Source organism: Megascapheus bottae, unplaced genomic scaffold, assembly GCF_031878675.1.
Source record: "Megascapheus bottae isolate mThoBot1 unplaced genomic scaffold, mThoBot2.hap1 HAP1_SCAFFOLD_77, whole genome shotgun sequence".
Taxonomy (NCBI): Eukaryota; Metazoa; Chordata; class Mammalia; order Rodentia; family Geomyidae; genus Megascapheus; species Megascapheus bottae.
In genome coordinates this window covers 300,174-328,154 of record NW_028327771.1, presented here as the reverse complement: position 1 = coordinate 328,154, position 27,981 = coordinate 300,174, and the positions used below count along the sequence as shown (strand labels likewise).

The following is a 27,981-nucleotide window of genomic DNA, read 5'->3' as shown; positions in this document are numbered from 1 at the left end:
TCCCGCTGCGCCCTTGGTCACACCCCGGAGACCCTCGGCGAGCAGGAGATCCCTGGCACTGCTGAATCGGTGGAGACCTCAGGCTGTACCTCGGTACACCTGCTGCCTACTCCGCGTGCACGGCCCCAGCTATTTGCCCATCGTGCCCCGTCCCCTGCCGTGTACCCGGCGTGCATGTGACCCAGCCAGCAGTGTGTCCGGCTGAGCGTGCGTCCCGCGCCTCTGCCCGCTGCGCCCCTGCCTGCTGTGCCCCTGCCCTCTGTGTCTGTCCGCTGTCCGCTGCTCCCCGGCCTGCTGTGCCCGCTGCGCCCTTGCTTCCTGTGCACGCTGTGCCCCTGCCCGCTGCGCCCCTGCCCGCTGCGCCCCTGCCCGCTGTGCCCCCTGCCCTCTGTGTCTGTCCGCTGTCCACTGCCCGCTGCGCCCCGGCCTGATGTCCCCGTGCCCGCTGCGCCCCCTCCCCGCCGCGCCGGCTGCGCCCCCGGCCTGATGTGCCCCTGCTGTGCCTCCAGAGTGTGCCGTGCGTGGATGTGCCCGCGCTCGAGGGCGGGAGGCGCGTGCAGGTGTGTCAGGTGCAGGCGGGAAGACCGGGAGGGCGCGCGGACTTCGCCTCTGTGGCTGCAGCTACCAGCTAACCCTAGCACCCTGGGCTCCTCTGAAAGTGCTCACAGCGCCCGGCCATGAGGAATACCAGCAAGGAAGTACAGAGCACCGCTCACCGCTACGCTCCCTGTGGTGACTGCGGATTGCCTGAGGATTGCGGGGTTGTTGGGGCGTGACACCCTGGGAACGATCCCGGCCGCCCCCCTCTCTTTTTGGTGCGGTGTTGTGGATAGGAACCTTCCGGAAATGTTTGGTCATGAATTAACCCAGTGTATTCTGAATATTGAATAAGGAACTTTCTCAGTCGCACAGCCTCGCTGGCTCCCTAGCTTTTGCTTCTAAGTTAGGACTCCACCAAATGTTTCTTGCTTGAAACAGCAGGGTATGAGAAAAGCTAATTCAGCGGAAGTTCATGACTTCTTATGTACCCAATGTGTAGGTGAGAAGAAGAGAAAGGAAAGAGTCTCCATATGCCGTTTTTTTATTGGTTGCTTTTGTTTTTATTCTGTGTGGTGAGAAGGGTTGCAGATGGAGAGTAGGGAAGAGGGCTAAGCTGAGAGGGATCAGTTGGAGCCAATCACATCCGCCCAGTGTGTTCAGAAATAAAATGAAGTGTGGCCCGTCCATACTTAACTGCACAGTCAGCCTCTGTCAGGGTGGTGCCATGGCTGTGCTGGAAATCCAGTTGTGGGTAGTGCATTGTTCATCAGGTCTGGCCTGTTCCACATCTCCTGCTCTAACCTTTGGGCCTTCCTGTGATTCTCATTCTCTCTCCCCCCCACCCCCCTTTCTCTCTCTGTCTTTCTCATAGGGCTTGAAGTCAAAGCCTTTTCTTGTTTTGCCTAGGTTGACTTCAAACTGGGATGTCCAGAATTCAGTTGCTAGGATTATAGGTGTGAGCCACCTGATGTCATAGGTCGAGGCCTCATCTACAGGAATGCCATTGATGGATTCTAACAAGTGCCAGGCACTGTGCCCAGTACTTTATACACACTCCCACATCTAACCTCATTAGGAGCTGTCAGGAATCATCACCCCATTTTTACTTTTGCCAGTCCTGGGACTTGAACTCAGGGACTGGGCACTGTCCTTGAGCTTTCTCAAGGCTAGCACTCTACCACTTGAGCCACAATACCACTTCTGGTTAAGGAATCGAACCCAGGGCTGCTTGCATGCTAGGCAAACACTCTACCACTAGGCCACACTCTCAGCCCCATCACCTCACTTTTTCACTAGGAAACTGAAGCATTTGGTTTGGAGCATTCTACACCAAGCAAGTAGCTTATTAGTTGAGGCTTCACAGACTAGAAACAGCAGCCTGGTCCCCTTTGAGCACCTGACGAGCTAGGTGATCTCAAGTTTGACTTTCATTCTCAACAGTCTGTATTTCTTCCTTGATAAGATCAGGGAAGCCAGGCACTGGCGGCTCACATCTGTAATTCTAACTACTCAGGAGGCTGAGATCTGAGGATCACAGGCAGGTGTGTGACTCTTAACTCCAATTAGCCAGCACGAAGAGGAAGTAGAGGTGTGTATGAACTGGTAAAGTGCCAACCCTAAGCAAAAGAGCTAAAGATAGCACCTAGACTGCAAATTCAGGCTCCAGTACACACACACACACACACACACACACACACACACACACACACACACACACACACACACATAAAGGAAAATGAAACTACTACTACAGCCTATGAGCATGCAGGGAAAAATCATAGAAAGAAAAACAGTCATATAGTAAATGATCTAATGTTAAACAAATTTTGAGATAAAAGCTAAAAGATCCTTTTAACCATCTCTCTGTTTCTTTGACTCTTTGTCTCTCTGTCTCTGTCTCTTTCTGTTTCTGTCTTTCTGTCTGTTAGGTGGTGAGAGCTGGTTCATTCAAACCAGAACCCTCACTTTCTGAGCTCTTCTACTGCATACATTTAGCAATAGATTAGAATTCAGTGCCTGTCCAAATCTTCCAGTAATGAGCGGGTAGAAGCACACTGTTCTCTGTGGATTAATTAGTAAGCAAAACAGAGAGAGGAAAAATAAAGTGCAAACTGAATGCCCTTCTAAACGAAGAAATAGTTGAGCTGCTAAACCCTGATTCCTAATCCTTAAATTGATTCTCTGTGATCTTTTGTGCCATTGTCTAAACTTTCTTCTTCTTTTTTCTTCCTTCTTTTTTTTAAGGGAAGGCGATGATTTAGCTGGTTAATATTCTTCAGTCATTTAAATATTTTCTGGGTTAAAACTTCATGCAGTTGAAGTTCCAAGTACAAATTGGATGTCTAAAACTTTCACAGAATGACTTGTTTTGTGCTATGGTGACTTAGTGCATTTAATACGCTGCTTCCAAAGAACTCTGGTCAGCCAGCACATGCATACATGTGCACACACACACACACACACACACACACACACACACACACACAGAATTTATTTTAAGGACTTGGTTTACATGGCTAGGGGATAACAAATATGAAGTCTGGTGAGCTAGAGGCCAGAGGAGGAGATCAGGTTTCATTTCAAATCTGAAGTCCATCTGGAGGGAGAATTCACTCTTTCCTGGAGGACTGCATTCTTTATTCATTAGACCTTCAACTGATTACATGAGGCTCATGCCTATTTTGAGGCCATCTGAGTTAAGTGCAAATCTCATCTCAAAATCATCTTCACAAAAGCATCTAGAATAATGTCTATTATGTAGGTACTGTGGTCCAGCCGAATAACACACACACACACACACACACACAAACGTATAATCTCTTCTACCACAAACCGGGCATTGCATCAGACTGTAAATGTTATGAATCTGTGTTTGTACATGCTAATAGGTGCTATTAACAATGCCCAATAATTATGTTATGAAGCTGTACCTTTTGCATTTTGTTTTCCGTAGATTGTATGTCGTAAAACAGTGTGTGTGTGGTTCTTATTTTGAGTATCTTCCTAATTTCAGATGGAAAGAATTACCTGAAACACTCATAGCCTAAGTGCCCACCTCTCTTCTCCCTATGGGGTCATAAATAAGTACTAATAACTCTAGGCCTCTGGATTTTTTCCAACACATCTAGCTCTTTTTTTTTTTTTCAGCTGTGGGGTTTGAACTGAGGGCCTGGGCACTGTTCCTGTGCTTTCTTTTTTTTTTTTTTTTGCCAGTCCTGGGTTTAAGCTCAGGGCCTGTGCACTGTCTTTGGACTTTCTCAAGGCTAGAGCTCTACCTTTGAGCCTCAGCACCATTTTCGGCTTTTTTTCTATGTATGTGGTACTGAGGAATCGAACCCAGGTCTTTGTGCATGCTAGGCAAGCACGTTACCACTAGGCCAAACTCCCGGCCCCTCCTGTGCTCTTTTGCTCAAGGTTAGTGCCCTACGGCTTCAGCCACAGTAGCGCCTCCAGTTTCCTGGTGGCTGCCTGGAGATGAGTCTCATAGGGACTTTGAACTACAATCCTCAGATCTCAACCTCCTGAGCAGCTAGGGTTACAGGCATAAGCCACCAGTGCCCGGCTCTCCCTAGCTCTTGATATAAGCTCCCTAGCCTGTGACTAAATACCTCCAGGGAATCTTGTTGCTGGTCCCCAGGTGGGCTGCAACATCTATCCTAAGCACCTTTTGGGGAGCTGCCTCACCTCATCAGTCTCATGCTCAGCTTCTTCTCTCAGCATGGGGCCCATACTTGCCTCCATTTCCTGTCTTTTGTGTCTCCTCTGAGCTATTGCACCCAGTTTCTTCTAGATGAGAGAAATCCTTCCATTCACAATTATCATGCTTCAACTCAATCTTTTCCATAAATCAGTCCTTTGGAATCTTTAAAATGTTATTCCTAACCTGTGGGGAGTTCGGGCAAGTAAATGCCTCACCCTCTCTCCTTGCTTTCTTCAGTAAACACTGAGGCCCTGGCACCTTTCACCTCTCACTGTGGCCTCTACAGTATAGTAAAGCCACTGATGGGAGCTGGTGTGGGAGCTGGCCAGCATGGGAGGTGGGCTGGCTGGTGCCTTCCCAGTACAGGTGAGGAGTTGTGGCTCTCTCCCTGACCTGCTTCCTGCTGCTCTCATAAAACGGGTACATCTGTTAAAGCAGGTTGTGGTTTCTGTACCATAATTTATATCTCAGGGGTTTCCTCCTCCTCTTCCTCCTTTTCTTGTTCTTTTTTGTACCAGTAATGAGGCTTGCGTTCAGGGTCATCCCGCTTTTTGCTCAAGGCTAACTCTCTACCAGTTGAGCCACAGAGCCATCTCCTGCTTATTTGGTAGTTAATTGGAGATGAGAGTCTCACAAGCCTCCCTGCCTGGGCTGGCCTTGAACTATGATCCTCAGATCTCAGCCTCGTGAGTTGCTAGAATTACAAGTGTGAGCCACCAGTACCTGGCTTATCTCAGTGTTTCAATGTTGTAAGTTTGTCAAATCATAGCCCATGGCTGGGTATCGGTGGCTTTCATCCGTAATCATACCTATTCAAGAGACTGACATCTAAGGACCAGTTTGAAGCCAGCCTGGGCAGGAAAGTATCCAGTTAACCAGAAAAGCCAGAAGTACAGGTGTGGCTCAGATAGTAGAAAACCACCCTCCTTGAGTGAAAAAGCTAAGGGATAGCACCCTGGCTCTGAGTTCCAGCCCCAATAGCAGCACACACAAAAATTGCAGCTCACACAAAAATTGCAGGTCACATTTATCCATCTGTTCCATTGGTTTATCTGTCATATTTTAAATAACATGGGATTTTTCCTATTTCCCAGAATGACAAGAAAAACAGTTAAGAATTTTATTTTAAGATGGAAAGACATAGGGCTTGGAGAGTTCCCTGAAGCTCACACTGGTGGATGAGGCTGGTTTTGGTTTTGGAGAAGCTAGCTGCAGCAAAGCTGACAGGGTGGGGCCAAGGTTGCTGTTCCTCCCATTGGCATTGATGGCTGGTATACTCAGGGGGTTTGGAGACTCTTTGCCCTGCAATGGTGCCATGCTTTGTCTTGGGCTCAGGTGCTGTGTGGCTTGCCTGGTGACGTCCACAGCAGATAGACTGGGAAGCACCTAGGTTCTCCCCATGTGGCCAATCCTGCAGCCCAGCATGGCAGTGAACTGGCCTTGCTTCTATCTAGAATGGTATTACCATCTCCCCGTGAAGCGCTCTGAGAAGGCTGTGGATGCCCCTCCAGCATCTCAGATTCCAGGGCTCAGCAAATTGGACGACTCACACAATGAGTACTTGCCTGGGATGCGAAGGTACTTGATAAAAGAAACCGACTCAGAATATGTGAAGCTTGCAAAGCAAGGCGGCAGACCTGGTAAGCCCCACGTGCTCCATCATCTCATCTGTATAAAAATATTGCTCTAGCAGTTGGGGGCGTGGCTCAGGTGGTAGAGCACCTGCCTCAAAAGTGCCCAGCTCCTAAATTCAAACCCCAATCCTTCCAAGAATCTTTGATAAAACATTCTTAACATTTGCCTAAGGCCATTGGGAATTGAGGTTCATAAGTATAGGGGGATGTGTGTGATCACTGATGAGAATCAAATTTTATACAAGATCTATTTTTTCACAAAGCATTTGACAATCTTAAAAATGGGAACATACTGAGTTCAATAGATATCATCATTCAGAGAGGTAAGGGACAGCACCCCTGAAATCTCATAGCCTGCCTTTGCGGTAGATGACATCCAGACAATTATCCCTCCTCTGGTTGCCATTACCTGTGTTGGCAATGCCATAGGGGAGACAAGCTGGCCATCATTTTCCCTTTTTGCCAGTCGGGCTTTCTCAAAGCTAGAGCTCTATCACAGCACCACTTCTGGCTTTTTTTTTTAATGTATGTGGGTACTAAGGAATCGAACCTGGGTCTTTGTGTGTGCTAGGCAAGCACTTTACCACTAGGCCAAACTCCCAGCCCCATGGTCATCGTTTTAACATTAAAAAAAAAATCTAGACCAAGCGGGGTGCTAGTGGCTCATGATTGTATTCCTATCTGAAGATCATGGTTCAAAGCCAGTCTGAGCAGACAAATCTGAGACTCTTAATTCCAATTAACCATCACAAAGGCAGAAGTGGAGGTATAGCTCAAAACAGTAAAGTGGCAGCCCTAAACAACAATGTGAGCCCTGAGTTCAAGCACCAGTAGTGACACAAAAATAAAATACCCATATCAATCCTCTTGAGGCCTATAATAGGTGGGACAAGGGCTAGATCTCACTTTCTAAGATCCACTTTCCCCTGCTATTGGTAAAAAAAAAAAAAAAAAGTGGAAAGATTGGCCAAATTTGGTAAGATCTAAACTGAAATGGGGGTATTACATCACTGCCCAAGTTTTGATTTGTGTCATCACAGTGTGATGCCATGAAGCCCAGAGGTGGAAGTGTGGCCTTCTGCAACACATGTCCAGCAGTGTGAAGTATAATAAGTGACAGTAATGAGAGACAGAGACAGGGAGGGAGAGAAGAAACCAAGCGTCATGAAATATCATCAAGAGAGAGTCTGGTTAGAAGGTGTAGAAGAACTCACATTATTCTTCTATGTTTTCTCTAAGTTTAAAGTATTTAACCATGAAAAGGTTTTCAAGCTGCAAAATGGGAGATTAAACATCTGGGGTACTGGGGTTTTGAATCCGGGGCCTTGTATTTGTGAAGCAGGCACTCTTACCACTGAGCCATACCTCCAACTCTACTAGCTGCCCTTTGACATCTAGGAGGGAAGGGATCGGGGTCAGAAAGCTGGGCATGTGTGTTGTGGCGCTGGCCTGAGTTTGTAGAACAGAGCCTGTGCGCTATGCCTCTCAGATTAGCTCCAAACTAAATGATTAAATCCCTCCTGGGGACTCACCATTTGGGATCCTGGAGAGAGCAGATTTTCCTGGAAGCAGGCTGGAGAAGGAGGACAGTGAGTTGTGGGGAATGGCCTGGAGGAGTGGCCAAAGGTAGGGGAGCAGTAAGAACTGGAGCAATGGAAGGATGGGCCCCCAGAAGTGATGATGTCTGGTGGAGACCCCATGCCAGATCCATGCTAGAGAGGGAGGGAGGGAGGTTCATGAACCATGGCCCTGTCTGAGGCCCAACCAGGACCCTCAGTTGTCTACCTGTGCCTAGGCAGGGAAGTATCAGAGATACTGGGGTAGTGCCGGGCCCAGAGGCCACCCAGGGCAATGGCACAGTTCCCCTTGATGTGGACTAGTGATGCCACACAGGACATTTGGGTCACACACAGCTCTGTCCCTTTCTTTTCAAGATTTGCTGACACACCTGGGTCCTGGGAGCACGACAGGTTCTCCAGTGGCCTATTCCCTGCCAGACTGGTATATCCACCACCGCAAACCTGCTACTGCCCAGCAGCGAGAGTGAGTATCTGGAAGCAGCTATGCGTTGTTCTTTTGGGGGACAAAATAGCTCAAGTTGAAATTCATTAAATTAAGCGAGAGTGCTGTTCCAGAGCAGCATCGAGCAGCATCACTCAAGGCTGGTGCTTTACCACTTGAGCCACAGCTCTACTTCCAGTTTTTTGGGTAGTTAATTTGGCATAAATTGAAAATTCATTTCAGGCACTTTTCTGGCTTTTTATTAATTTATTTTTTGCCTGTAAGATAAAACCACAGTAAATGTCATTTTAAGCCTCAAGTAGCTAAGAGTATATGCCTCAATGCTCAGCTTTTGTTTCTCTTTATTTCCTTCCCCCCCTCTTTTTTTTAAAGGTCCTCGACTGGTACTTTAACTTGGTACTTGATGCTTTCACTCATTGGCCGGCACTCCACCAACTGAGCCAGGGCTTCAACCCTTTTGTTTTCATTTCTGGCTGGAAAATGAACATAAATTTTTTACATGCCTGAGGCATGTAATATTAGACTTTTCCCTTGCTTTTTTTTTTTTAAGGTCCAAGACCGAGACTTGAACTTGGTACCTGATGCTCTTGCTCATTGTCTAGTGCTCTACCAACAGAGCCATTCCTCCAACCTTTTCTTAAAAAAATTCTTTGTGCTAAGTTCAGAAAGAAAGAAAAAGAAGCTGAGTGGATTAGAACCTGTAGAAAGGGGGTCGGAGACTCTGGGGTTGACCCCTTCCTGTCACTGGTCCCAAAGCTCAGTTGGAAGTTCAAGTGCCCACACTAAATGGCCATTTCATAGAAAACAAGCAGACTGAAACGATCATTGTAAATGATACATATTTAGGGGAGCATTTAGCTCATTGAAGAAGACAAAGGAGTAGATGATGTTCTGGTGATGATCTGCAAGGCTGGCACTGGAAAGGGGTGGAGCTTTTTGCTTCCCATGGCAGGGCCTACCAGTGTCTTCAGGGAAGCCAAGAGAAATTGGGGAGAGGGGGAAGGGGGCCCCACGAGCGCAGGCTGTAACTGACACCACTGTTCTCGCAGAGTCCCCATGGTCTCCATGCCAGATTACATGGTGTATGAAGAATTCAATCCCAATCACACCAATGGAAGCTATGAATCTAGAAGAGGCCCCTTCGATTTTGACATGAAAACGGTTTGGCAAAGAGAGGCCGAGGAACTAGAAGAGAAAAAAAGAGGTGACAGAAGCTCATCCGTCTGTCATCCAGGGTTGTTTTCCTTCCGTGGCTTCCTGAATGACTGTGCAGTGTGTCTGTTGGCTGTTGCTGGTGTGTCTCCTTGATGCCCATGACATTGCCGGATATGGTCTGTATTTTAAATGTGGATCTCCTACAATGTGAGCAGGCAGTCTGGTTGTCTGTTTCTTTTTCTGATTAGTGGTTTTATAGGGAAGAGCACAGGTTTGTTTGTTTCATTTTTTTTGTACAGGCTATTTTATTGGATAATAATAAGTTATATAATAAGCAGAATCCAGTTGTCCAACAATCCAGAATTTTTGCTCTTTGTTGTTGTTGTCGTCAATCACAGAGCTTGAACTCAGGGCCTAGGTGCTGTCCTGAGCTCTTTTGCTCAAGGCTAGTGCTCTACTACTTTGAGCCATAGCTCCTCTTCCATTTCTTGAGTGGTTAATTGTAGATAAGAGTTTCACAAGGACTTTTCTGCTCAGGCTGGCTTTGAACAGAGATCCTCAGATCTCAGCCTCCTGAATAGCTAGGATTACATGTGTGAGTCACTGGCTCCTGGCTATTTTTGCGCCTTTTTTTCCCAGACTTGGGACTTGAACTCAGGCCTGAGCACTTTTCCAGAGCTTTGTTGTGCTCAAGACTAGCACTCTACCACTTGAGCCAGTTTTTTTCTAAGTAGCTTATTGGAGATAAAAGTCTTACCAACTTTCCTGCCTTGTTGGCATTGAACTACAATCCTCAGATCTCAGCTTACTGAGTAGCTAGGATTACAGGCATGAACTACCAGTGCCTGGCTTGTTTTTGCATTTTAAGGTGGTTTTAACGAGTGAATGCTTACCTAGAAGAAACTGGCATAACATGTGTCACCCAGCGCTTATAGAAAGGGAATTTCATATACATTTATTATCTTTTTCTTTTTGTGCCATACTGGGGCTTGAACTCAGGCTGTGTTCTCTCTTAGCTTTTTCATTCAAGACCTACATGCTACTACTTGAGCCACAGCTCCAGTTCTTGTTTTTTGCTGGTTAATTGAAGGTAAGAGTGTTACCAGCTTTTCTGTTGGGCCTGGCTTCAAACTGTGATCCTCAAATCTCAGTCTCCTGAGAGCTATGGTTTCAAGTGTGAGTTTCCAGTGCCAGGTTTTGTATTCTATCTTCACATGTTTTAGTTATAGTTAAATTGAGATGTCTCTGTGATAAAAGACCCATTCCAAGGGTGCATTTGTCCCTCCAAAGTGAACCCCCCAAACACTTTGATTGGTAGATGAGTGTGATTTCTTGATTAAAAGTCTTTTCATCCCCCGGCCTCCTCTTAGCAGCTCCCAGGACTTTGAGGGCTCTGTACCACTGGGTGTGGCAAGGTCTGAAATTCGTCTCGTTGCCTCACCCAGTCAGATCTGTGAAACGATGACATGTGTATTAAAAATAGTGATGATGCTTTTGAGAGTGAGAATGAAGAGTGAACACTATCCTCTACTTGAATTGTGAAGAGAGAGATATATACGTCCCCGGCTCCCATGCCTGGCATCTCTGTGTCCTGGTGTGGAAAGGAACCTCCCCATTGACACTTGGGGGCTGGGGTGAGTGCCAAGGTCAGCATCTCTTGGCTGGAACAAGCCATTTGCTTATCAAGCTGTCCTCCATGGCAAGTGGTGACTTGGGCTTTGGGTCACTTGTGTAAGTACTGTAAATGGACTAAAGCCCAGGCCTGTTTCTTAGCATAAGGGGTAAGCTATAAATAATTGGGGGCAGGGGGGAGATGCTAACTACCATTACAGCACAAAGCTAGAGAGATGTAAAAGTGTTAAATGCTGTATCACCCCAAATCAAATGAATGACCCACTTAGTAGCCAGCCTGTCTACTTCCACCCTGTCGAGGAGACAGGATGACAGTCTTGGGGACATCAACATTGTCTAGCAGAAGGAACACAGTGTTGGGCTGTGTCTGCAAGGCATCTTGGCCTAGATAGTGAGAACCTGAACATGAGAATCAAATCACCCAGCTAACCGGCTGCTGCCTCTGAGGGAGGAACGGGAGCCAGCCCTTCCCTGTCACACCCAGGCTGTCTTTGGGGTGTGGTACACACTGGCCTGTTCTTAGGGAAGACTCCTCACCCAGCATTCCTGGGTTTCTTGCTCACTTGCAGGGTGAGTGGGAGTTGGGAGGGATCTTTTATTTTACTAAAAACACTATTTCTTGTGACAGTAATAGGGCATGAACTCAGGACCTAGGCACTATCCCTTAAGCTTACTTTGCTTGACTGGCATTCCACCACTTAAGCCACACTTCTGATGTTTTGCTAGTTAACTGGAGATGAAAGTCTCACAGAATGGTTTTGTCTTGGCTGGCTTTGAACTTTGATTCTCAGATTTCAGTCTCCTGAGTAGGTAGGATTACAGGTGTGAACCATGGATGCCAGGCTCCTACTACTTATTTTTGTTTTTCTTTTATTGCTGTTATGAAAGCGATAGTCTTTTTCTTTGTAAATAAGATATAATTTAAATAAAATGCAATTTTTTTCTTATATCATAATATATTTAAAGCTCACCTCTCTACAAGTGGTACAAGGCATACATTACAAAGCTACCACAGCCACTGAGGTACAGAGGCATTCCATTTATTTTTTCCCTCAGCTCCTTTGGTGTTAACTCCTCCTAACTCACAGCTCCTGCAAGTACCTGTCTGCTTTTCTTCCTTTTTTTTTGCCAATTGTGGGGCTTGAACTCAGGGTCTGAACACTGTCCTTGGACTTTTTTTTTTCTACTTGAGCTACAGCACAACTTCCAGCTTTTTTCTATGTATGTGGTACCAAGGAATTGAACCCAGGTCTTTGTGCATGCTAGGCAAGCACTCTACCACTAAGCCAAACTCCCTGCCCTGCTTTCATTCTTTGTAGTCTTTCCAGAGTTTCAAATTATGGTATCCCTGAGTTATGGTCCTTTCTTCCCTGGTGCATTTTAGACATAGGCAGCTGCTGGGGTGTCAGAACTCCATTCCTTTGTATTGGTGGATTGTATTTCATTGTGGATCAAGGTGTAGCCTGCTTCTCCATTCATCTGATGTTCATAATTGTCTATATGGAGAGAGTGACTTCCTGTGTGTGTGTGTGTGTGTGTGTGTGTGTGTGTGTGTGTGTGTTTTACGGGGGCTTGAACTCAGGACATTATGCTCTCACCAGATTTTGTGCGTAAGGATGGCACTCCATTGTTGAGGCACAGCTCCACTTCTGGCTTTTCACAGTTAACTGGAGATAGGATTGCCTCTGATTTGTTGGCCCAGGCTGGTTTTCCCCTTTGATCCTCAGATTTCAGCCTCCTTGAGGGCTGGGATCTCAGCTGTGAGCTGCGGGTGCCTGGTTTGCCAGGGGCCCATGTTTAGAAGTTCTCTTTACAAAGCTTTTCTACTGAATGGGAGGATTGTTGACCTACATGTGTTGTGGCTGTTTGTTTCCCAGCAGAGGTCCTACATTTGTTGTGTAGTCTTCTCACTCCGCATTTGTGTTGTATTTTGCCACACAGGTGAAGCTGCCCGCCATCCACTCAAAATACCCCAGCAAAGCGGGGACGCCAACGGGCTCCAAAGACTCCGTGGGAAGCAGACTGTCCTTCCCTCCCATGTATGTTCCAGAGTGGCCTGAGCTGGCCAGGAGGCGAGCTGCTGCTCCCCTTCTTCCTTGAGTGACAGTCCCCACCCACAGCCTGCCCTCCCGGCCACCAGGCCTACCTGGCCCCCTTGCTCCAGGAGGAGGCCTCATCCTGTCCTTTTCCCCCAACACACACATCTGCCCCCCACTCCACACCTCCCCGCTGAAGAGAACCCTAAGGACTCCTTTATCTCCTTATGCACAGAATACTGGTTTAGTGCGAGAATAAATATCATGAATTGCCTAATTCTTCAGATAGCTTCTCATCTAATGGGCAATAAACAATGGTTACATTGTCATGAATGCCTTGAGAACACTGAGCTAGACTGAATGAGAGGGAGAAAACCAATAAAGAAAAATGATTGGCAGGTAGATGATGGATGGATAGATGGAAAGATAAATCCAGGGAGGGAGAACAGTATAGCTGTCTTGTATTTAAGACAGCTGTGCATCCAACTTATTACTTTGTTCCCTGAATACTGTTCTGTTTCTGATCTGTGTGTGTGTGTGTGTGTGTGTGTGTGTGTGTGTGTGTGTGTATGTGTGTGCATGTGCGCATCTCCATCTCTGGCTTTTTACTGGCTAATGGAGATGAGTCTAGAAGGTTTTTCTGCCTCTACTGGCTTTGAGTCTCAGGCCTCAGCTCTCAGCCTCCTGATTAGCCAGGATTGTAAGTGTAAGCCATTCGTACCCAGCTATCAAGGTTTGTGTTAATATTTAATATTCACTTTTATCTTTTTTGAGGCCTGGTCAAAAAACCAATTCACCAACAAACTTCTCCAAGCTTATCAGCAATGGCTATAGGGATGAGTGGTTGCAGCAACAGAGAACAGACGCGGACATGAAGACCTCAAAGACCTCCAGGGAATCCACATCCTCCCAGTCCACACAGGACTCGGAAGAGCCCAAGGATGCAGACGCAGCACAGGACCCAGAGGCTCCTGAAGGCTCTGAGAAAGCTCACGGTGAGGAGCACTCTGAATTGAGCCTCCCTTAACACAAGATTTTGCCTTTTCCTCTTTATCAGAAAGCAAAAGTCATGATCTTTGAGGCTTCTCATATTTGCTTGTCCAAAGTCTTGATACTTCATTTAGTACAAAGAATGTATCCAGCAATATCAGTTTTAGTCTTCTGCACAGAGTTCTTACCCTGCTGGACTTCCACAGACTTCCACAGAAGCAGTTGGGCCTATCTCCTCATACAGACTGCATTCAAACTTAAAATTGCTCCAGTATAAACATTTCTGAAGTTTGAATATGTTCCATTATAACTTTCTTTATATTAGATATTCAAGATAATACATTGGTATGTATTTATTTATGCAATCCCTGGGGCTTGAACTGAAGGCCTGGGTGCTGTTCTTGAGCTGCTTTTGCTCAACACCAGCACTGGGCCACTTGAGCCACAGTTCCACTTCTGGCTCTTCTCAATGCTAACTTACAGATAGGTCTCATGGACTTTTCTGCCCAAGCTGTCTTCAAACAGCAATCCCCAGGTCTCAGCCTCCTGAGTAGCTGGGGTTACAGGGATGAGGCACGAGGGCCAGTCACAGTATACATTTTTTTGGGTGCAGGGTAGAGAGTTACTAGAGTTTGAACTCAGGGCCTTGTACTCACAGGCAGATGCTTTACTACTTAAGTCACAACCTAGTCCTTTGTGCTTTAGCTAGTGTCTTTCCAATAGTGTTTTGAATTTTTGTATAGGGCTCTGCTGACCCCTCGTTCCTTCTGCCTATGCTTCTCTCTATTGGCATTACAGCCACCAGGCCTGGCTTGTTGGCCTCAAACCACCATCCTCTGGATCTCTGACTCCTGGGTAGCTGGGAGTATAGGCACATGCATATGTTTCATGTATGCATATATTTAGTGTTTAGTTTTTATAGTTGTATTAATTTCTGGACAACTTGTTTTACTCATGGGGCTTCATTTCTTTGATGAGAATTTTTTTGTTTGCTTGTTTGTTTCCTTTCTTGTGAGTAGATCTCTACTCCAGCTGCTTGCTGTTTTGGTGAATAAAATCTGCCATTATAACCCTGTCCTTTTAGCTAGCCACAGTGGTAGATACCTGTCATCCCAGCCCTCAGGAAGGTGAGGTAGGAGAATCAAAAGTTCAAAGCAGCTTTGGACTATATAGTGAGACCCTATCTCAAACAACATCAACAACAACAAACCCACCAAGGACATTGGTGACCCATGTCGCCGACCCCTGGCTCCTGAGGAGGCTGAGATATGAGTACTGCAGGTTGAAGCTAACAAGAATAGGGCAGGAACGTTGGTAAGACTCTTATCTCCAGTGAACACACACACACACACACACACACACACACACACACACACACACACACACAGAAGTGGAGCTGTGGCTCAAGTGGTAGAGTGCCTTTTGGGTGAAAAAAGTCAAGGGATAGCTCCCAGCCCCTGAATGCAAGCTGCAGCACAGGCACAACCAAAACCCAGAACAACATTAGGAAAATGGCCTTTTGAATTTTAGGTTCAAAGTGCTTTATGACTTCTTTTGTTTTGAGTGTTGTGGATTTAGTTCTTATTATGTTAAGTAATTTCACATTCTTTGAATATTTAGTCTATTTCATGAAACTGAAAAACCAATGTCCTTATTCTTTATTTCAGAATCTGCTCTTCCAAGTGAGTATTTGTAGAGAAAATGAGCTGCTTGGGAGTTTAAAGTCTAAATGTCACAAAGAGACTCGGTGGACCTGGTCCTTCCGTCTGGAGACTCACCCCAGCCCTGCCACGCACACTGGGGAAATGTGCAGCGTCCAGTCACTCTCTGTACTCACCACTCATCCTCCATTAGATCTTTCTGACCTCTACCCCCAACCCTGTTCTTCTCTCTGCTGCTTATTTGGCCTTTTCTGATCTCACTTAGGAGAAGGTCCTGCAGGATTTGTCCTTCTCAGCCTGGTTGATTTCACTTTACCTAATGCCTTTCTGGTTCATCCATGTTGCCCAAGAGTGCCTTCTTTCATTGCTGAGTAGTATTCCACTGTAGGAACATTCACTCCATTGTCTCTGTTCATCTGTCGATTGACACTTGAGTGGATTCCATGGTTTGTCTACTATGCATGGCACTGCATAGTGCATTTCTCTCTACAGCTACGGACATCCAGGTCCTTTGGGAGATACTTAGTATCTGGATCATGTTGGTGATGTATTTTTACTTTGGGGTGGGGTTTTGTTTAGGTAGTACTGTTGCTTGAATCTGGGGCCTTGCCCTTGTTTGACAGGAACTCTACCACTTGAGCCATGCCACCAGTCCTTTGTGATTTAGGTATTTTTTTCCCAAAAGGGTCTTGTGCTTGTTCCTTGGCCACTATGGACTGCCATCTTCTTGTTTAGCTGGAACAACAAGCTCTTACCACGGTACTCAGCTTTTTATTGGTTGAAATGGAGGTTGCACTAATTTTTTCCATTGGGACTGGCCTCCAACTATGATCTTCCAAGCTCTGCCTCTCAAGTAACTAGGATTAAAGGACTGAGCCATCAAGCCTAGCTTAATTGGTTGGTTGTTTTGTGCTAGTACTGAGGCTTGAGCTCAGGGTCTTACTGTCACTGTTTTTATCACTCACAGCTAGCCCTTTGCTGCTTGAGCCATGCCCCCTATACTTCTAGCATTTTACTGGTTAATTACAGATAAGATTCTCTCAGATTTGGCTGCCTGGGCTATCTCCAACCCGGATCCTCAGAGCTTAGCCTCCTGACTAGCTAGGACTGTAGGTGTGAGCAGCTGGTGCTCAGCTGGATTCAGTTTGTGCTTCTCTGGGGGTCCACATTAGTGAAGGGGAGGCGTCGTGGGGGAAGACAGTGAGATGCTGGTCACTCAGGCTGAGTGGGCTGGTGGGGGTGCTTCACTGCTTAGTTCACTTGCGTCTCTGTGTCAGCTGAGACCTTTTCAGCCTGGGCCAGTGAAGCACAGAAACTCCCCAAGAGAGCGCTCTGTCCTTGCCTCCCAAAGTCAAAGGTGAGCCACAGGCTTTCCCATTCGATGGGACTCCCATTCTGTGCAGACTTCAGTTTTAATCCTCAGGCATAATGTCAGAAATACATTCACTCATATTTAAAATGAGTAAGTTAAAACTTTCTGTTCAAAATTGTCATGCTTACCTATCTGTTCTGTGTGTACTTAACATTGCAGGCCCAGCAGCATCTCCATCTGACTGGACTCCCGCGGAGCTCAAATAAGCCCAGATGTCCCATCAGGATCGCCTTTTTAGTAGTAGTTCACGGTGGTGTGACTAGGTCGCAGCTGTATCTATAAGGCACCGGTTATATTTTATTAGTATAGACTCGTACAGAACCGCATATCTCACAGTGTAGTTACTATCACTGAGGCACAGGTAGGGAAAACACTGTTTTTTATTTTTCCCTCCCATCTCTCTGGGGTACAACACGGGGTCAGTAGGTGGTCCCACCACGGTCTCTGGGACCTGGCAACCTCTGGGGACAGTCACTTCCCTGGCCATTCTTGGATGAGCGCCTCTTGGGTTCACCACCATATGGGGGCCTTGTCGGAGGTTCTGAACGGGAAGAAACTCACAGAACAAGCCTCAGCATTTTTTTTCCCTGTTGTTTGGCCCTATGGTCTTTGTAGAAAGATTTTTCAGTTTTAAACCAATTAAAACATGATGATATAGTTTGTATTACAAATATTATGCCTTGGAATTTTCAACGCTTACTAGAAAATGTAACACTTACTGGTTTAAATTTTTTGCCAATTCTGTGAGCATAACAGAAGTCTAGACTAGGAAAGATTTGTTATTTTATATCCTTTCAGTGAAGATATACTTCATAGACTTGAACAAAGCTTAGAAATGATCAGCTGAATGCTCTAGTTTTAGAAAGGCTATTGTTTATGTATTAGACATTTGCATTAAAATATATTTAAACATTTTATACCTTTAATTCATTAATAATTTTTTGGACAGATAATTTTTTTTTAGGGAGCCAGAGAAGGTCACAGACATTTGTACCTTCTTTCTTGGAATGAACTTATCATGCACTTGCTCAGCTAACACTTAAGTTTCATATTAGAACTCCAACTGAGCTAGTTAATGGAATGTTTACATGTCCATTGTATGATCACATGAGACTACCGTGGAGGAATATGTATGCAACATGTAAAGAATGGGAATGGCTGTACATGTGAAATAAAAAATGATATACCACACAATATATTTCCTCTCCTTTCTCTATTCTCTCCTTTGTCCTCCTTGGTTGAAATGTTACCTCATTCCCAAATACTCCTTCCTTGTTAAATTTTATAGGAAGAGATATCATTAATGTTCAGTTCTTTATTTTTTAAAGGTTATTATAGCAATAGAAATCTATAATTTGTGGAGAGGACAAAATTTAAAGTTAGAACTAGTGATCGAATCTTCACTGGTAGCTACTAGCTCACACCTGCAATCCTAGTTATTCAGGAAGTTGAGGTTATGAAGATGGCAGTTCCAAGGCAGTCCAGGCAGAAAAGTCTATGTAACTCTTACCTACAGTTAACCAGAAAAAAGCAGAAGTGAAGGTGGAGCTGAAGTGATAGAGATCTAGCCATGAAGGAAAAAGCTAAGCAAGAATGTGAATCCAAGCACCACTATTGGCACCAATAAATAAATACAAACAAAAATAATCTTGGCCTCAACTAAAGTAGCCATAGTTGTTTTTCTTTTCTTTAAATCTTTTGTGTAGATCCTGAGGTTTGATCTGAGAGTATAGTTGCTGTTCTTTAGATTTTCCACTCAAGGCTGGTATTTTATTCCTTAAGCCACACCTCCACTTCTGGCTTTTTGCTGGTTAATTGGAGAGTCTCTTAGATTTGTCTATCTGGGCTACCTTTGAACTGTGATCCTTATTTCTCAGCCTCCTGAGTAAAATTAGGCCATTAGAGTAGATTTAGAACCACTAGCACCCAGCTAACATTCTCAATGGTAAAGATCGAATGCTGTGTTTTCCTATCATTAAGAGCAAGGGAAGGATTACCAATTACAACCATTCTCACCACTCTTACTCAGCATAGTACTTGAAGGTCTAGTCACTGCAACATGTCAAGAAAACAACTGTACAAATGGGAAAGACAGAACTGTTTGTTTGCAAATGACATTATTGTCTTGGTACAAATTCTGTAAGAATCTACAAGAGGAACCAAATCCAAACCTTTGGAATCAGTTCATCAAGACTGTAGAGTAGAAGCTTTGCATTACTCAGCTTTCCAAACCTTAAAAAATGCCTGAGATGATCAACTTATAAGAGCCAAAGTTTTACTAAGGGCTTGGCTAATGGTAGAGCTTCTCCCTAACAAGCTTGAGAGCTGAGTTCAGTACTGCCGAGAGAGAGAGAGAGAGAGAGAGAGAGAGAGAGAGAGAGAGAGAGAGAGAGAGACACAGATAGACAGACACAGACAGACAGAGACAGAGACAGAGAGAGACAGAGACAGAGACAGACAGCGAGAGCGAGCATGTGTTGTGGCCTATTGCTTCTGGGCATGTGACAGAAGTGTGTGGTGGAGCATGTGCAAGAAGCAGAGCAAGAACAGAGAGGGGCTGATGTCCCACTACTACTCTTACCAGGACATCTCCAATGACTATGTTTTTCTATGGTACTGGGGCTTGAACTCTAGCCCTTGCCTGGCTTTTCATGCTCACAATTAGTGCTCACAGTTTAGTTGAGCCAAAGCTGCACTTCTGCATTTGAGCTGAATAATTGAAGCTAAGAGTCTCCTGGATTTTTCTGCCTGGGATTTAAACTATGATCAAATCTCAACCTGCTGTGTAGCCAGAATGCAGGTATGAGCCAGAACTGGTCTTGTATGCCAGGTGCTGGTGGCTATAGGATTACACCTATAAACCTAGCTAATCAGAAGGCCGAGATCTATGGTTGGTTGTTCAAAGCCAGCCTGGGCAATAAAGACTGTGAGATACTCATCTCCAATAAACTACTCAGAAAAAGCCTGTTAGTGATTTTGTGGCTCAAGTGGTAGAGCACCAGCATGGAGCCAAAGAAGCTTGGGGACAGCACTCAGACCCTGAGTTCAAGCCCTGGGACCAGGACCAAAAACAAATAAAACCTAACCAAAAAAACCCCCCAAAACCTTGATGTGCTTTACTTCTTATAACTTCATGTTGTACAATTTTGACATGGCACCATGAACTCGTTTCAAGGATGAGCAGTGGCTATTCTTAGGAGCAGGGAAGATAACTCTTGGAGATGACCTTCAAGTTGTACCTAATGAGGAAGGAAAAGGCATTTGCATAGTCAGCAAAACTTCAGTAAGAGTGCTTTGTGGATACTTGGTGTGTGCAGAGAACAAGACCAGGAGGCAGAGAGTGCTGAGAGGACCTGGTATGACTTTCTCATTGACCATCAATGCCCTCACCAAATATTTTTTCCTTAGCTGGCTTTCAGCACTTATCCCTGAATTGTAGTTTATCTCACCATACCTTCCAGGAATATCTATGACAATACAGATGTAAGATTGAATTAATCTATATTAGGACTGAGTGACGGGGAAGGTGTAATTTGACAAGAACTCACTGATAACATTTTAAACATCACATCTTGAAATAGTGTGATCGAGTCTGGCCAGTGCCATCTTGGCCACATGGTGGATGGTAAAGTCTGGAATCTTGTCTTCATGGTGGGGAAAGGTGAAGCCCTCTACCTCCAGGCATACTTGAGTTCCTGGAGGCAGGGCAGGCACATGGCTGAGACGTTACTAAACCTGGAGTTTCCTGTGAACCTGCCCTCTGACCTGACCCTATTTAGGCCTAGACCAGCATTTCACAATGCCATGTGTCTCCATGTTCCTGTCCTGTCTCCTGGCTCCTTCTGTAGTCACCATGATGTCCCACTTAAGCTCTCCATTGGAGCTGAATTGATTTGTTGGTATTGTTGTTCTAACCTTTATGGTTCAGTTTCCTAATGTTAAGTGCATTTACTGGCTGCTGGTTTTTTGAAACAGAAGTCCACCGTGCAGTTACTGGCCTTTTAATAAAGACGCCAAGATTTGACTTCTCAAAATGTGGCTTCCAGCTGGGAGTTTGGCCTAGTAGTAGAGTGTATGCCTTGCATGCACGAAGACCGGGGTTCAATTCCTCAGTACCATATACATAAGAAAAAAACCAGAAGTGGTGCTGGCTCTACCTCCAGAAGTGGAGTACAAGGAGAGCTCCAGCCTTGAAAAATCCAAGGACAGTGCTTAGGCCCTGAACCTAAGCCTAGGACTGGCAAAAAAAATGTGGCTTCTCTGTTTTACCACCTTATAGCAATCTGAACTGGACACTAGTGGATCATGCTTGAAATCTTACATGCTGAGGAGGCTGCGATCTGAGGATCCTGGTTTGAAGCCAGTCTGGACAGACAACTCTCCAAGACTTTTATCCTCAATTAACTAGCAAAAAGCCAGAAGTGGAAATATGGCTCAAATGCTAGAGTTAAAAAGCCAAGCTACGAATGTGAGGCCCTAATTTCAGGACCCAGGAAAAAGTAAAGCCCTATCTGACCATAACTATCCTTTGGAACAGCATTGTCTGCCTCTAGTAGAACACAAGGCTGAGCTCAGGCTGTGGGAACTTGTCAAGGTCTTAGCTCACCGAAGGACACCAGTGTCCTCACACAAGGAAAAGTTCCCTTAGGAAATGAACTCCCATTTTTCCTGAAGTCATGAAGACTTTTAGCTTGAGAGAGTATTTAGGATAAAAACACTCCAGTAGAAGAGTATGTGGAAAGCTGAAGTAAAGGAAGAGCCTGGGTCAGCAAAGGGTGAAAAGTAGGTGAGGGTGAACCCTGGATCTTAAGCCCCAGGCTTAACTATAGGAATGCACAGGTGAGGTCCAGACACTTGCCCCAAGATACTAAATAGACAATCTTGGTGAAGCACCGAGAAAATTTTAGGTAGAAGCTAAGGGAGCATGTCAGCCCATTTTCCCAGGTTCAAACTTGAGCTTTACATTGAAATAGAGAATTAGGGCAAGGGGATGAAAGATGCTTCATTATTAAGCAATCCTAGCCAGAGCAGAGGCTGCTGGCTCATTATCTCAGCTCTGGTTTAGGGAAGAGTTCCCAGGGAGCAGTTATTTCCTCAATGAGGGAAGAAACCTCCAGAGTAGTAAGTCTCTGTGGCTTGGTGGATGCTCTGTCCTGGGTGGCTCAGCTGTGTCAGGCACTTAGGAAGTACCTTTGCTAAAAGTTAATAAACAACAAAAATTTCTTTTCTAAAAAGCACTATTTGCCTGGGCCAACAAAGTAACTAGAAGCTGTATTTTCCTGTCTTTAAGCTATTTCCTTTACAATCAGTTTTCAACTCTCTTGGAATCCAGGAAGGAAGCATAGAGTTTTGTTTGTTTGCTTGCTTGTTTTTGTTTTGTTTTGTGCCAGTTCTGTGACTTCAACTCAGGGCCCCATTTAATCTATCTATCTATCTATCTATCTATCTATCTATCTATCTATCTATCTATCTATCTGTTTGCTCAGAGAGTGCTGGCACTCTGCCACTTGAGCCAAAGCTCTACTTCTTCCTTTTTGTTAGTTAATTGGAGAGCCTCACAGACTCTTCTTTCTGAAGCTGGCCTTCACCCTCAGTTTAGCCTTCTAGGAATACAGGCATAACCCACCAGCACTAGACTGAGAACTAATACTTTATATCTTGTCTAATTATTGGTGGCGGAGGCCTAACCAACAAACAAGTCACCTTCAAGGCTTTCTTTTGCCAATCAGTGTAGCCTCTTTATTCTCTTACCTAAAGAATCTACAAATTCCTCCTTCTTTATTCCCCTTAACATTTCAAAGGAAAAGGTAGATTTAGATGGCTCCTCAAAGTCTCTATCCTTGCAATTTTACATCAAAAAGGAAATATGATTGGTTGTACTTTTTCCAGGCTTTAATTTCTGAGTCTTGCCCTTTAGATGCTTGGTAAAAATAGTATAATTTCCCCATTGCCTTATCTTGCTACCCACCCTAGTTCTGGGGCTGTTTTTACCTAACTTGCAAGGGAGTGTTATTTCCCGATGTGACCAGGCTTGGATGGGCCTGGAGGGCTCTTGCCCTCCGTGTGTGTCAGAGCTTGGGCCTAACCAGGCAGAGTGGCAGCCTCAGTGATCTGACTTTGATCTCTCTGGAAGTTAAGACAGTGTAGGATTTTCAGGTGAGGCATAAAAATGGCCTGATAAAATACATTTCTTGTTTGTGACATCTGAAAACAATTTTTTTTGGGGGGGCAGGAACTGACCCATGACTGACCATGGTCCAGCCTCGCGTTCCTAATCCGTTCACACTGTCCTCCCTTTGTGCGGGTCCCCCCCTGAGAAGGCCACCTCCAGAGAGTCAGACAGGACAAGCCGGACAGACGAGACAGAGGGACAGCCTGGGGCCCGGTCAGTGGCGGGTGACCTTGGGAAGCAAAAGAACACGGTCCAGACCAGTTTTCCGTGGGTAGGACCTGCGGGCACGCTGTCCCGCGAAGTACCGGTGGTTCCGTGAGTAACGGGGTGGCAGAACAGCCACCTGACCTGGGAGAAGAAACCAGCGGCGCACAGCACTCCAGCAACCTTTCCGGGGATGTCCGGGGACCTGAGGTGGGGCGGGCGCGTCCTGAGGGGCGGGCCAGGCGCGGTCAGCGGAGCCCGCAGGCCGCCGGGGTGGGGCCGGGCCCCAGTCTGCGCGGGGTGACTGTCCTCGGGCGGGGACACCGGGCCGGGCGGGGCGCCGGGCTGGGATCGGAGATTCCGGTGTTGCGGTGACCGCGCGCGGATCGGAGATTCCGGTGTTGCGGTGACCGCGCGCGGCTGCGGGCGGAACCAGCGGGCTCCACGCGCCGCCCCTCCGGACCCGGGCGCCGCCTCTCGGGACCCCGGCGCCGCCCCGCCAGGCCCGGGCCCCGCCCCTCCGGACCCCCGCGCCGCCCCTGCCTCGCCCCCGGAGCCAGTTCCCTCGGCGCGTCCTGGTGCGGACGTGTGGTGTAGCAGATCCCCCCGCGGGCGGCAGCCAGGTCTGAGCGGTGAGCGGTCGGGGCTCGGGCCCAGCCTTTAGTGCGGACATCCCGGCCTGTCGCTGGCCCGGACAAGGCGCCGGTTGGCTGTAAGTGAGCTGTGGTTCAAGTTCACCAGGTGGAGCTGGAGTGGAGGATGTGCTGGGATCGGGGCCGGGAGGGTGGTGTGGGGCCGGGGAGGTGGTGCCGGGCCGGGGAGGTGGTGCGGGGCCGGGGAGGTGGTGCGGGGCCGGGGAGGTGGTGCGGGGTCGGGGAGGTGGTGCGGGGTCGGGGAGGTGGTGCGGAGCCGGGGAGGTGGTGCGGAGCCGGGGAGGTGGTGCGGGACCGGAGGGTGGAGCGGGCCGGGCTGGGTGGTGCGTGGTCGGGGAGGTGGTGCGGGGCCGGGCTGGGTGGTGCGGGGTCGGGGAGGTGGTGCGGAGCCAGGGAGGTGGTGCGGGACCGGGAGGGTGGAGCGGGGCCGGGCTGGGTGGTGTGTGGTCAGGGAGGTGGTGCGGGGCTGGGCTGGGTACAACTTCAGGGGAGTGGATGAGCTGGCTGGTGTTGCATTCCGTGGTGGGTGCACAGTTCAGGACCAGGTCGCCCAGAGTCCACAGGTGCTTCTCACCCACGTGGGGGGGCGAGTTCAACACCCCCCTTCATGCTAGCAGGTCCCCCCTCACAAGGATTTTGCAACCCTTCTCTGCCTCTCCTTCTCCCCGTCTTCTTAGTTACTCAGTAGACTGAGATCTGAGGACAGTGGTTTGAAGGCAGCTCAAGGCATCAAAGTCTGTAAGATTCACCTGCAGTAAACTCCCTCCTCCCCTCAAAAAAGCTGAAGTGGTTGAATTAAAAAGCCTTAGGGCTAGGAATGTGGCCTAGTGATAGAGTGCTTTCCTAACATGCATTAAGTCCTGGTTTCAATTCCTCCATACCATATACACAGAAAAAGTTGGAGGTCAGACATAATGACATTGTCCCACTTGTAAGGTAATGGAAAGACTTAGAAAAAATCATATTAAGTGAAGTAAGCCAGACTCAAAGGAACATATGCTCAATGGTTTCCCTCATTTGTCATAATCAGTAGAAACCTTGGGCTCTCCTAGCAGAGATTTACAATAGAACAAAATCTAGTAAGCACCTCCAGGATGTAGAAACAAAAGCCATATAATGAGTGATTGTTGTCCTTAATGTACCATGTTATGTCTCATCTCTTTTGCTGTCCCTTGGTTATCTCATATTATTACAATATTTCACCTTGTTATCTGATATATTTTATATATACTTAACTGGTCATTTGAAATTGGATAGGGAAGGGAGGAAATCAAGATGAATGGGGGAATGGGGGAGGGAAATGGGGACCATGACATGAGAATGGTATCAAAGTTTGTGAAGTAATGCACTTTTTATCTGATAAATATAATGTAACCCTTCTATCAATTACAATAAAAGATGTATGGAAAAAAAGAATCATGTCATCTGCAAAGAGAGAAAGTTTCATTCCTTCTTCCCTATTTCAACTTCCTTTATGTTTGGCTCTTGCCTTATTGCTCTGACTAGGAATTCTAATACTGTATTGAACAGGAGTGGAAAAAGTGGGCATCCTTGTATCATTCCTGATTTCAGAGGAAATGGCTTTACCTTTTCTCCATTTACTTTTATGCTAGTTTGTAGGGTGGTCGTGTAAGATTATACTGAGGAATGTTCCATGATTCCTACTTTCTCCAGAACTTTTTGCATCAAGGGGTGTTGGATCTTGTTAAGTGCCTTGTCTACATCTATTTAGATGATCATGTGATTGTTGTCCTTGCTACTTTTGATGTGATGAATTATATTAACCCACTAGCATGTATTGAACCAGCTTTGGATCCCGGTGATCAGTCCTGTTTGATCACAGTGTATAATTTTTTGATGAGTTGTTGAAGTTGATCGGCCAATATTTTGTTGAGCAGTTTTGCATCAATATTTATTAAAGAACTGGGTCTCTGGTTCTCTTTCTTTGATGAGTTCCTGTCTCATTTTGACATGAGGGTTAAGCTGGTTTCATAGAATGGGTTTGGTAGAGAGCCTTCACTTTTAACTTCATTGAAGATTTTGGGGAGTATTGGTGTGAACACTTCTTTGCAGGCCTTATAGATTTCAGCTATGAATCCTTCAGGTCCTGGGCTATTCTTGGATGAGAGGTCTCTTATTGCTTTTTTTGTTGTTGTTTTTTATTGTAATTAGTAAAAGGGTTACATGATATTTGCCAGATAGAAGGTGCATTAATTCACATACATTGATACCCTTTCACATGTCTTGGTACCCATTTCCCTCCCCCCCACACCCCCTCCCATCTTGGTTTTCCCCCCTTCCCTATCAAATTTCAAATATCCAAATACAAATAAATTCAATATATCAGATAACAAAGTGAGATACTATACCAATATGAGATAACCAAGGGATAGCAAAGGAGATGAGAGACAACATAGTACATTAAGGACAACAATCATTCATTATATGGCTTTTGTTTCGATATCCTGGAGGTCCTTTCAATTAGCTTCACATTATATATCCTTATGTATCAAGATTTTGCTCTATTGCAGATCTCTGCTAGTAGAGCCCAAGGTTTCTACTGGTTATGACGAATGAGGGAAACCATTGAGCCTAAGTTCCTTTGAGTCTGGCTTACTTCACTTAATATGACTTTTTCTAAGTCTTTCCATTTCCTAACAAATGGGGTGTTGTCATTCTTTTTGACAGCAGCATAGAATTCCATTGTGTACAAATACCACAACTTGTTGATCCACTCATCAACTGAGGGACATCTGGGTTGGTTCCATATCTTTGCTATGGTGAATAGTGCTGCAATGAACATTGTTGTGCTAGTGGATTTAGTATGTCCTTGTTTCTGGATGGTTGGGTAAATGCCAAGTAGTGGAATTGCTGGGTCAAAGGGGAGTTCTATGTTTAGCCTTTTGAAGCACTGCCACACTGCTTTCCATAGTGGTTGAACGAGTTTGCACTCCCACCAACAGTGTAGTAGTGATCCCTCCTGGCCACATCCCCTCCAACATCTGTTGTTATTCATTTTCCTGATCCTGGCCATTCTAACTGGAGTGAGGTGGAATCTTAGAGTTGTTTTGATTTGGATTTCTTTTATGACCAGAGATGTTGAGCATTTCTTCATGTATCTATAGGCCATTTTTGCTTCTTCTTCAGAGAAGACTCTCTTTAAGTCTTTGGCCCATTTTTTTAATGGGATGGTTGTTACTTTGGAGATTAGTTTTGGAGTGATTCAATTTTTTGAGTTGTTGATATATTTTAGATATGAGGCCTTTGTCCGTTGTTTGGTTGGTGAAGATCTTCTCCCACTCTGTAGGCTTCCTGATTAGTTTACTAGCTATGTCCTTTGCCATACAAAAGCTCTGCAGTTTAATGCAGTCCCACTTATCCAGCCTTTCTCTGATTTATTGTGATTCTTGGTCCTTATTAAGAAAGTTTCGACCTGTGCCAAGGAGGCCTAGTGTATCTCCTATTCCTTCCTGTAAACTTTTCAGTGTGTCAGCTTTTACCTCCAGGTCTTTGATCCATTTGGAGTTAATTCTAGTGCAAGGTGACAACGAAGGATCCAGCTTTAGTTTTCTGCAGGTGCTTAACCAGTTCTGCCAGCACAACTTGTTGAAGAGGCTGTCTTTCTTCCATTCTATTTTTTGGCTCCCTTGTCAAAGATTAGGTGGCCATAGGTCTGTGGTTTAATATCTGGGTCCTCAGTTCTATTCCATTGGTCTTCAGGCCTGTTCCTGTGCCAGTACCAAGCTGTTTTGAGAATTATAGCTCTGTAATAGAGTCTAAAGTTTGGAAATGAAATTCCTCCAGCGCTGTTCTTTCTGCTAAGAAGTGTTTTTGCTATACGGGGTCTTTTATTATTCCATATGAAATTTTGGATTGCGTTTTCTATTTCTTTAAAGAATGACATTGGGATATTGATGGGTATTGCGTTGAATTTGTAGATAGCTCTTGGCAAGATTGTCATTTTCACAATGTTGATTCTTCCAATCCAGGAGCATGGGAGGTTTTTCCATTTCCTTAGTTCTGCTTTAATTTCCTTTTTTAGGGTTTTAAAGTTTTCGTCAAAAAGGTCCTTTACATTCTTAGTTAAGCTAATTCCTAGGTACTTTATTTTTTTATTTTTTATTTTTTTATTGTAATTAGTAAAAGGGTTACATGATATTTGCCAGATAGAAGGTGCATTAATTCACATACATTGATACCCTTTCACATG

The 27,981-nt window shown here is 45.7% G+C and overlaps 3 protein-coding genes across 14 annotated transcripts in view; 2 read left to right on the top strand and 1 right to left on the bottom strand.

Moving 5' to 3' along the window:
* The window catches only part of LOC150039223 (SUN domain-containing protein 3-like), a 43,720-nt gene extending 26,740 nt beyond the window's left edge, over positions 1 to 16,980 (bottom strand). Inside the window, exon 1 of one of the 2 annotated variants that reach the window (XM_090327929.1) lies at positions 16,871 to 16,980. In XM_090327929.1, the coding sequence (XP_090184055.1) occupies positions 16,871 to 16,896 (26 nt within the window). In that variant the 5' untranslated portion in view covers positions 16,897 to 16,980. The remainder of the gene's footprint in view (positions 1 to 16,870) is intronic. The other variant, XM_090327933.1, reaches the window with a different exon arrangement.
* Positions 27 to 17,936, top strand: LOC150039222 (uncharacterized protein C7orf57 homolog). Its single transcript, XM_090327939.1, has 10 exons — positions 27 to 93; positions 510 to 560; positions 660 to 732; positions 5,695 to 5,880; positions 7,809 to 7,917; positions 8,946 to 9,117; positions 12,625 to 12,722; positions 13,494 to 13,714; positions 15,377 to 15,391; positions 16,902 to 17,936. The coding sequence occupies exons 3-10, from the start codon at positions 678 to 680 to the stop codon at positions 16,946 to 16,948; spliced, it is 903 nt and encodes a 300-aa protein (XP_090184065.1). The 5' UTR covers positions 27 to 93; positions 510 to 560; positions 660 to 677; the 3' UTR covers positions 16,949 to 17,936.
* Positions 17,937 to 23,676: 5,740 nt separating this feature from the next.
* Positions 23,677 to 27,981, top strand: part of LOC150039221 (phosphatidylinositol 3,4,5-trisphosphate 3-phosphatase TPTE2-like) — a 40,676-nt gene continuing 36,371 nt past the window's right edge. For 5 of the 11 annotated variants that reach the window (XM_090327953.1, XM_090327950.1, XM_090327949.1 and 2 more), the window contains exon 1: positions 23,679 to 23,830. The gene's annotated coding sequence lies outside the window, so the exon portion shown is untranslated. Of the gene's footprint in view, positions 23,831 to 27,981 lie in introns of all 11 variants that reach the window. The other 6 variants (XM_090327958.1, XM_090327957.1, XM_090327956.1 and 3 more) reach the window with 3 other exon arrangements.

Excerpts from the sequence above, each read along its gene's own strand:
- LOC150039222 (XM_090327939.1), top strand. The coding sequence starts at position 678 with ATGAGGAATACCAGCAAGGAAGTACAGAGCACCGCTCACCGCTACGCT. Across the intron at positions 733-5,694 it reads TCACCGCTACGCTCCCTGTG|AATGGTATTACCATCTCCCC; the intron begins GTGACTGCGGAT and ends GCTTCTATCTAG. Across the intron at positions 5,881-7,808 it reads AAAGCAAGGCGGCAGACCTG|ATTTGCTGACACACCTGGGT; the intron begins GTAAGCCCCACG and ends TTTCTTTTCAAG.